Source organism: Mesoplodon mirus (genome assembly GCF_964341445.2).
Source record: "Mesoplodon mirus genome assembly, chromosome: 14".
NCBI classification, from domain to species: domain Eukaryota; kingdom Metazoa; phylum Chordata; class Mammalia; order Artiodactyla; family Ziphiidae; genus Mesoplodon; species Mesoplodon mirus.
Genome location: NC_138990.1, coordinates 59097495 through 59107084, shown reverse-complemented (window position 1 = coordinate 59107084; position 9590 = coordinate 59097495). Strand labels below are relative to the sequence as shown.

General features: G+C 43.4%; 1 protein-coding gene across 2 annotated transcripts in view; it reads left to right on the top strand.

The window, feature by feature from the left end:
- Positions 1 to 251: 251 nt before the first annotated feature.
- Positions 252 to 9590, top strand: part of KCNG3 (potassium voltage-gated channel modifier subfamily G member 3) — a gene marked incomplete at both ends in the record, with an annotated part of 29365 nt that continues 20026 nt past the window's right edge. Inside the window, one exon of one of the 2 annotated variants that reach the window (XM_082642757.1) lies at positions 252 to 883. In XM_082642757.1, coding sequence (XP_082498883.1) covers positions 252 to 883 — 632 coding nt within the window. Of the gene's footprint in view, positions 917 to 9590 lie in introns of both variants that reach the window. The other variant, XM_082642756.1, reaches the window with a different exon arrangement.

The following is a 9590-nucleotide window of genomic DNA, read 5'->3' as shown; positions in this document are numbered from 1 at the left end:
GGGACTCCCCGGCCACCTTCAGGTACTGCCGTGCGGAGGGAGCGTCGCTAGCAGCCACGCCGAAGAGGCTAGAGCCGAGGGACTCCCGGGCCAGCGAAGGGCAGCAGCGGAGCACGGAGGGAGAGCCGGCGGGACAGCCTGCGGGGCCCGACGGCGCGCTCCCCGGTCGGCCAACGGCAGGCAGGCCCCGCGCGGCGGCCGGGGGAGCGGCGGCGCCGCCGTCGGGCTTCGGGGCCTCTGGGCTGCCAGCCATGACCTACAGGCGCAGCGGGGCGGCCTCGGTGGTGCTGAATGTGGGCGGCGCCCGGTACTCGCTGTCCCGGGAGCTACTGAAGGACTTCCCGCTGCGCCGCGTGAGCCGGCTGCACGGCTGTCGCTCGGAGCGCGACGTGCTCGAGGTGTGCGACGACTACGACCGCGAACGCAACGAGTACTTCTTTGACCGGCACTCGGAGGCCTTCGGCTTCATCCTGCTCTACGTGCGCGGCCACGGCAAGCTGCGCTTCGCGCCGCGGATGTGCGAGCTCTCCTTCTACAATGAGATGATCTACTGGGGCCTGGAGGGCGCGCACCTCGAGTACTGCTGCCAGCGCCGCCTCGACGACCGCATGTCCGACACCTACACCTTCTACACGGCCGAAGAGCCGGGCGCGCTGGGCCGCGACGAGGCGCGAGCCGGCGGTGCCGAGGCGGCCCCCTCCCGGCGCTGGCTGGAGCGCATGCGGCGGACCTTCGAGGAGCCCACGTCGTCCCTGGCCGCGCAGATCCTGGCTAGCGTGTCGGTGGTGTTCGTGATCGTGTCCATGGTGGTGCTGTGCGCCAGCACACTGCCCGACTGGCGCGCCGCGGCGGCCGACAACCGCAGCCTGGATGACCGGAGCAGGTACTCCGCCGGCCCTGGGAGGGAGCCCTCCGGGTAGGACGCACTGCTTCTCTGCCCGTCCTGTCCGTCCTGTCGAGTCTGTCCGTCCCGTCCGTCGGTCCAGTCTCCGTCCTGTTTGCCTCCGGGAGGCCAAGCCAGGCCGGGTTCTGGGCCGAGCGCGGCCACAGGCGCGGCCAGCCAAGGGGTGGGTTGGTCCTCACTACCCCCCACCCCACCCCCGTTTCCCCAGCTCTAGCCGGCTCTGGTCCGCCCACTAGACGCCCCTCCTGAGGGCGAATCGCCAGCCTTGGGGAGACGCAGGTAGAGATGAACAAGCCTCCCATGTTTGTAGTTTACTTTTGAGCGAATTAGCAACCGGTTAATTAGATTTCTCTAAACTTTTATCGTTAGTATTCAACAATTTAAACTTGGGCTAAGAGCAGTTTGAATTATTTGCCAATTTCTGATGGTGTTTGAAAAGATGAAGTCCTGTTATCATGGTGTGGTCTGCTGTACACTACCCACACACTCTATACACTCTGAATAACATTAGTTGTAATGGAATTTTTATACAGGAGATTAATTTAGCGATAGACTCTAAATAATGGATGTCCGTGCCCTTTCCCTCTTCTTTTCCTACCAAGTATGGAATTAGCAAAGCACCTGTCCACCGTTTGTTACCAAAGATTCACACTGTGACTTCCGGAAGATCTTCAGGCTGGGGAGGGAAAAAACCATGGGAAACTGCCCTAAATTCAGAAACAGTATCCAGTATTTAATGGTTTTTCTTTTCACTTTAGTAGGATGAAAGGAAAATATTTTGATCTTTCCTTTGATGGTGCTTACCTTTCAATAGTGATAGCATACTTCTGTTTTTAGTACTAGTGAGTTTATTTTGCATATTTGGTGGGAGGAATAAACAGTAAATTCGGGCTTTCAAGGGAGACAGCCTCTTTGGGCACAAACACAAAATTGTATCATGTGCTTTACCTTGGATCCTCTTTTAAGATTCACTCTCCATTTATTTTAAAAATTTGGTTGCTTGCCTGGTAATCTTTTCCTGATAGACATGTGCATGGTTCCAGTGGTGCTATGTGCCTTGATACTGGAGTGGATTACTTCCACATAATATTCTTCCTTTGGAGAGTAAAGATTTTTATTTAAATCTAGGAAGTAAATAAACTATCTGGGACCATGGAGTCCATTACTGATATGCTATCTTGACATGAAATCTAAGACACATGCTTTGAAAGGAAATTAATTAGAAAACTCATTTTGTTTAATGTATTAGTTTCTGAGTTTTCAATTTACAGATAAGAATTACTTATTTGGTACTCCATCAGTACAATGAAATTAATTTATGTACTTATGAAAGAAATGAGAGACATGAATAATAATTTTAGGGGGAAAGAGAGAAAGAAACCAAAAAGGGAAGAGACAGATGGAAAAGAGGAAGACTGCAAAAGAAGTGAAGGAAGAAGATAAATGTTTAATTTGTGTATATGTATTTTATGTATGTATATAATTATTCACGTCAGAACTGTTTCCTAGATACGCAGATATTTCAGGCAGAAACATGTTTTTCTTGGCTTAATGGCCCAGTTTTAAGCTTCACTCTGAGTGTAGGTATATGTAAACCATTATCTGTAATCCCAAACAGATAAACTGAAGGATGGCTGAATGACTTGAGGAGGCTGCACATTACAGAGGGAGCCTCCCACAGGCCCCCTCCAACAGACAACTACTTTGAGAATAGTGTCTCAAACCCTGTTTGCTTGTGGTTGCTGAAATTAGTCTTTCTTCCTAAAACATCTTTCTGATCATATTTCTGATCATATTCTGATCATCTCCCAAATGAAGTCGGAACTTCTCTCTTGGCCTTCAAGGCTCTTTACCTTTGGTTTGGTTTGTTTTGTCTTGTTTTGTTTAGCCGCGCTGCGTGGCTTATGGGATTTTTAGTTCCCTGACCAGGGATCGAATACCGGCCCTTGGCAGTGAGAGTGTGGAGTCCTAACCACTGGATGCCATGGAATTCCCCAAGGCTTTAAAAAATTTATTTATTTATTTAATTTATTTATTTTTGGCTGCATTGGGTCTACATTGCTGCACTCAGGCTTTCTCTCGTTGCGGCGAGCGGGGTTTACTCTTTTTTGTGGTGCGCGGGCTTCTCATTGCGGCAGCTTCTGTTGTTGCGGAGCACGGGCTCTAGGCATGCAGGCTTCAGTAGTTGTGGCTCGTGCGCTCAGTAGTTGTGGCTTGCGGGCTCTAGAGCACAGGCTCAGTAGCTGTGGCACCCGGGCTTAGTTGCTCCGTGGCATATGGACCAGGACTCGAACCCGTGTCCCCTGCATTGGCAAGTGGATTCTTAATCACTGGGCCACCAGGGAAGTCCCTCTCCAAGGCTTTTTGCCCATTAACCACAATCTGCCTTTGTTGACTTACCCACTGTAATTTGCAAGCATCTTTTGAGTATCGGCTGTGTTCAAGGTACTATTGGTATTCCAAATATTGTAACGTTTTTGGTTAGGAAACCGTGTCAAGTTGGCAGTTGATGTAGGAATCAGAGGCACAATTGATCAACAATTGGGTTGAGTTGTTCTGGGAAGGTCTCAAGGTGGGAGAGGATAGAAACAAGCTGTCTTTGGAAGGTTGCAGAGGTTGTGCACTGCCCAACACTGGCAGGCGGTATCATTTATGTAAAGTACAGTGTTTGAAACCTGTACAACCATGTGTACCCCACCTGGGAACAAAACACAGAGATTTTCCGGGTAATAGGAACATCCAGGGCCTAGGCATGACATTTGTATATTATGTTTAGGGAGTGTGAGTCCAGTGATGGAGTGAAAGATGGAGACAGGGCAATGTTAGAAGGCCTGGAATGAGAGGGAGAATAATTTTATTTTGCAGGCAGTGGTTAGCTGTTGGCAGGTTTGGGGTGAGTGGATCATGAGTATAAAGTAACAAATGTGACGAGTTGTACACCATAAATTGGAGATGGTGGAGACTGGAAATAGGAGGATTAATTTGGAGATTTTTGCAGAGGGAGGGAGTGAGAGCTTGGATTGCTTTGAGGTTGGTGAGAATGGAGATGAAATGACAACTCTGGGAAATAGTAGGAAGAATCAAAATAAATCCAGGGCATTGGAAGGATACAGGCTCAGGGACTGAATAAGTGGATTTCCAGGAGCTAGGAGCACTCCCTGCCACCTGCAGGCTCCATTTGTCCAGACCAGCCTGTTCACTCGTTCCTGAACCACCTGGATGTCCCTTACTGTGCAGTCAGTCCCTTGCCTGTTGAAATTAGATCATCCATCAAGCCCAACTCTGATTCTGTTTCCCTTTTGAAGCGTTTCCTGACTACCCTAGTAGATGTGATATTTCCTTCTGAGTTTCTTGAGAGACTGCTTACTTGTGTGACTCATTTGGCAGCTGTAATATCCTTCCTAGCATGGTTATTTTTTTATATAACCATGTCTTAGCCACCAAACTAGATGAGGTGAAAAGCCCTAGAAGGCATCTAAATTCTCTTATATTGTACTATTTATTATGATAGCATCTTTTAGAAAAAACTATTATTCAGGCACAATAAATATCTATTGTTTATCTTACATTTCAAAATAGAACCTTCCAGGAATATATCTTCTCTTGCATAGATTGAAGAGCTCTGTGGGTTAAGGCTGAGGCATTCAGGTGGTGGAACTCTTAGTTGAGGAGAATGGGATCCTGTGCTAGAATGAGAAAAAAGTCTTTTAGGTCAGGGAATAATTATTTATCAAGTACTTACTGTGCAAAAGGAATAAAGATAAGAATATATGGTTTGGAGACTTCCCTTGCGGTCCAGTGGTTAAGACCTGACGCTTTCACTGCCAGGGTGGGTTCAGTCCCTGTTGGGGAGCTAAGATCCGGGAACTAAGACCCCGAAACCACTCTGCGCAGCCAAAAAACAACAGAAAACCCCAAGAACTGCTCAGTTCTTTTATGCAGCTGCATGACGTTCCATTGTATGAATGTCCTATAATTTCTGGACACTTAACATTGTTTCTTGTCTGTAGGGAATGCTGTAGTGAATATCCTTGTACATGTACATTATTTTGCTTTCATGAAAGTATATCCATAGGATAAATTCCTGAAAGTAAGTCATTGGGTCAAAGGACATTTGTACTTCTCTTTTAAAAAATTATATATATATATAATTTTTAAATTTTTTATTGAAATATAATTGACTTACAATGTTGTGTTATTTTCAGGTATACAGCAAAGTGATTTAGTAACATATATACGTATTCTTTTTTAGATTCTTTTCCTTTATAGTTATCACAAGATATTGAATATAGTTCCTTATGCTACAGTAGGTCCTTGTTGGTTATCTACTCCATATTTTGTACTTGTCATTTTCATAGATAATTCCAAATTGCTCTACAAAAAGTTGTATCAATTTATACTCCCACCAGCAGTGTGTGAGAGACCATGTTTTTTCATACTCTTCAAAGCGTTATTATACTTTTGATTTTTTTTTAGTTATTTCTGAGATACACATTTTAAAGTAATAACTAGAATTATGACTTATAACATTATACCTATACTTTTGATTTTTTATCATGCTGGAAAGTGAAAAATGGTGTCTAGTATTTTTTTTTTTTTTTTTTTTTCTGTATGCGGGCCTCTCACTGTTGTGGCCTCTCCCGTTGCGGAGCACAGGCTCTGGACGCGCAGGCTCAATGGCCATGGCTCAGGGGCCCAGCCGCTCCACGGCATGTGGGATCTTCCCAGACCGGGGCACGAACCCGTGTCCCCTGCATCGACAGGGGGACTCTCAACGACTGCGCCACCAGGGAAGCCCCCGGTGTCTAGTATTTTTAATTTATTTTTGCCTTGAGTAAAAATGTGCATCTTTACATATATTTAGGACTCACTTATTTTACTTTTCAGTGATCTGTGTGTACCGTTTGCCCATTTTGGCAATGACTTTCTTAGTTGGAAGATTTTTAGAAAGAATTAAGAAATTAGCTCTTTGTTAATGACATGAGTTGCAAATATTTTGTTCTCTAATTTAGGACCCCATTCAAAGAAAACTACAGGGACTTCCCTCGTGGCACAGTGGTTAAGCATCCGCCTGCCAATGCATGGGACACGGGTTTGAGCCCTGGTCCAGGAAGATCCCACATGCCGCGGAGCAACTAAGCATGTGTGCCACAACTACTGAGCCTGCACTCTAGAGCCTGTGAGCCACAACTACTGAGCCTGAGTGCCACAACTACTGAAGCCCGTGTGCCTAGAGCCCGTGCTCCACAACAAGAGAAGCCACTGCCATGAGAAGCCCCTGCTCACTGCAACTAGAGAAAGCCTGTGCACAGAAATGAAGACCCAACGCAGCCAAAAATAAAATAAATTTCTAAAAAATAAATAAATTAAAAAAAGAAAAGACAAAAAAGCCTCTGTGCTCCCGATGCAGGGGGCTTGGGTTTAAAAAAATAATAAATAAATAAATAAAAAATAAAATAAAACATGGACCAGATATAAATAAGTTGTGCCTTTTACTTTTTGGTCCCTCAGTTATCTCAGCAGCAGTGTTCTCATTTAAAAAAAAAAACTTTAAAAAATTAATTTGTTAATTATTTTTGGCTGTGTTGGGTCTTTGTTGCTGCACGTGGGCTTTCTCTAGTTGCGGCGAGTAGGGGCTACTCTTCGTTGTGGTGCATGGGCTTCTCACTGCAGTGGCTTCTCTTGTTGTGGAGCATGGGCTAGGTGCGCGGGCTTCAGTAGTTGCAGCGGGTGGGCTCAATTGTTGTGGCTCACAGGCTCTAGACCGCAGGCTCAGTAGTTGTGGCGCACGGCCTTAGTTGCTCCGCGGCATGTAGGATCTTTCTGGACCAGGGCTTGAACCCATGTCCCCTGCATTGGCAGGCAGATTTTTAACCACTGCACCACCAGGGAAACCCAGCAGTGTTCTCTTTTGAGTTTTAAATCTCTTTAGCATGCAAAGCCTTGCTGTAATTTTAATCTGTTCTTTAGAAATTATTTCTAAAAGTTGCTTTGTGTTGTGAGACTTTGAGATGTAAAGATATTTAAATTTCTTTAGGTGTTATTTTAAGCTCAAGTTTAAAAAAATGAAATAAAAATGAAACAGCAGGTGATGGAAATTTAAAACTCAATTGTATTATTTCTATTGCCTTTTAGGTCGATATTATATAAATTCAATAGGTTTTTTAAAGTACTTTAAAAATAAAAAGCAATATTTGAAACTGAAGATGAAAGTCTCAGTGCTTTTACTTTGCAGATAAGGTGGATATTTTCAGAAACCAGTAATTAATAGATCTCTGATAGGATTGAACATAACCCAGAACCTCAGTTAAAGTCTGTTCTTTCACAGTGGACTGTTTCTTTTAATATGTGTACAGGGTTTTTCTATCTGCTGCCAATTTTAGAATTCAGTGGAAACTTCCTTTTGTTAATACCTTTTCTTTAATCAAAGTGCTTTTTTTCTGCCTTTTGGTAAGCAAGTTATTTTAAACATTATTCTTTTTTTTTTTAATGAAAACTTTGCTCATTGGAAAAAAGTATGGTTCTAAGTGTTACAGAGTAAAGAGTAAACATGCCTCTTTTTCCTGCATTCTATTACCCAGTTTCTGAATATTCTTCCAGAAATTTTCTTTGCATATATACAGATATACACACTCACATATATATGTGTGTATATATGTGTATATGTATACTATCCACACATGCATGGATATATAATTATATATGCATATTATACAGATGTCTCTTATTTATTCATATATTTATTTATTTATTTGACTGCACCGAGTCTTTGTTGCAGCACATGGGCTCCTTAGTTGTGGCATGCAAACTCTTAGTTGCAGCATGCATGTGGGATCTAGTTCCCTGACCAGGGATCAAACCTGGGCCCCCTGCATTGGGAGCATGGAGTCTTATCCATGCATCACCAGGGAAGTCCCTACAGGTGTCTTTTTATTTTTATTTTTTTAATAAATTTATTTATTTTTTATTTTATTTTTTGGCTGCGTTGGGTCTTTGTTGCTGTGCATGGGCTTTCTTTGGTTACAGCGAGCGGGGGCTACTCTTTGTTGCAGTGTGCAGGCTTCTCATTGTAGCGGCTTCTCTTGTTGCGGAGCACAGGCTCTAGGCACACGGGCTTCAGTAGTTGTGGCACACGGGCTCTAGAGTGCAGGCTCAGTAGTTGTGGCGCATGGGCTTAGTTGCTCTGCGACATGTGGGATCTTCCCGGGCCAGGGCTTGAACCCATGTCCCCTGCATTGGCAGGTGGATTCTTAACCACTGCATCACCAGGGAAGCCCCCTTACAGGTGTCTTTTTAAATTTATAACTGGGATCATTCTATAATCTTGTTTAGCAATTTGCTTTTTTCACTTAACATCTAGGAATTCTTTCCACATCAGTTAATATAAATCTTCCTCCTTCTTTTTAAAATTTGTGTAATATTCCATTGTATAGATGGGCCACAGTTCATTTACAAGTGTCTGTCCTATCAATTATAGTAATGGCTGTAATAGTCAATATTTATTGAATACTTATAATGTGCTAGTCACTTGTTAAGGTTTACAATTATTTTATCATCTAAGTCTCATAATAATCCTACAAGGTAGCACCATTGTTATCCCCATTTTATGACTGAGATTTAGATAGATTAAGTAGTATGTCAGACTCACATAGTGGTTAAGTCGTGACCTGGCATTTGATTCCCAGGTCCCTGCTCTACTCTGCTGTGGAATGGTTAGCTCAACTGTAGTTTTTCAAAAATGCAAACAGGAGTGCAGAACACAGTCTTTTTCATGTTTCTTTGCAAATTGGTATAAGTGCATATGTTGGATAAATTCCAAAGTGGAAAAATAGCTGGGGACTTCCCTGGTGGTGCAGTGGTTAAGAATCCGCCTGCCAATGCAGGGGACATGGGTTTGATCCCCGGTCCGGGAAGATACCACATGCCGCGGAGCAACTAAGCCCGTGAGCCATAACTACTGAAGCCTGCATGCCACAACTACTGAAGCCCGCACGCCTAGAGCCCCGTGATCCGCAACAAGAGAAGCCACCTCAATGAGAAGCCTGCGCACCGCAACGAAAGAGTAGCTCCCGCTCGCTGCAACTAGAGAAAGCCTGCGCACAGCAACGAAGACCCAACGCAGCCCTAAATAAACAAATAAATAAATACATTTATAAACAAACAAAAAAAACAGTACCTTATACAATGGGCTTTTAAAACAAATTGTTCCTATTTCTCTTTTAATCTGTATAATTTATTTAAATGGTGGATGTTGGTGCTTTAACATTTCTACAGCAAATGCTCTAAAGAATTATTTTTAACTTAGGAGACTATTGAAAATAAAGCAAAACTGAAGCATTTTTTTAAAATGTAGATTTCTTTATGCCAATCAAAATTTGTTTTCTTTGAATACAATTACCAGAAACTTAAAAAGCAGAACAAATCAATCTGTGAAATAAAGGAAATACATGTTTTACAAAGGCAGAAGAGGAAGTTATGCATAAAACCATCATAAAGTCTTTCAGGCATGTAAAAAAGTATAGATTATAGTACATCGAGTGCCTGTGTACCTACCACCCATCTTAAGAAATAAAACATTTCCCCATTGAAATCACTTCCTTTTCCACAGATATAGCCACTTTCCTGACTTTGGTGTTATTATTTTATGCATTTAAAAAAACTTTTAGGGACTTCCCTGGCAGTCCAG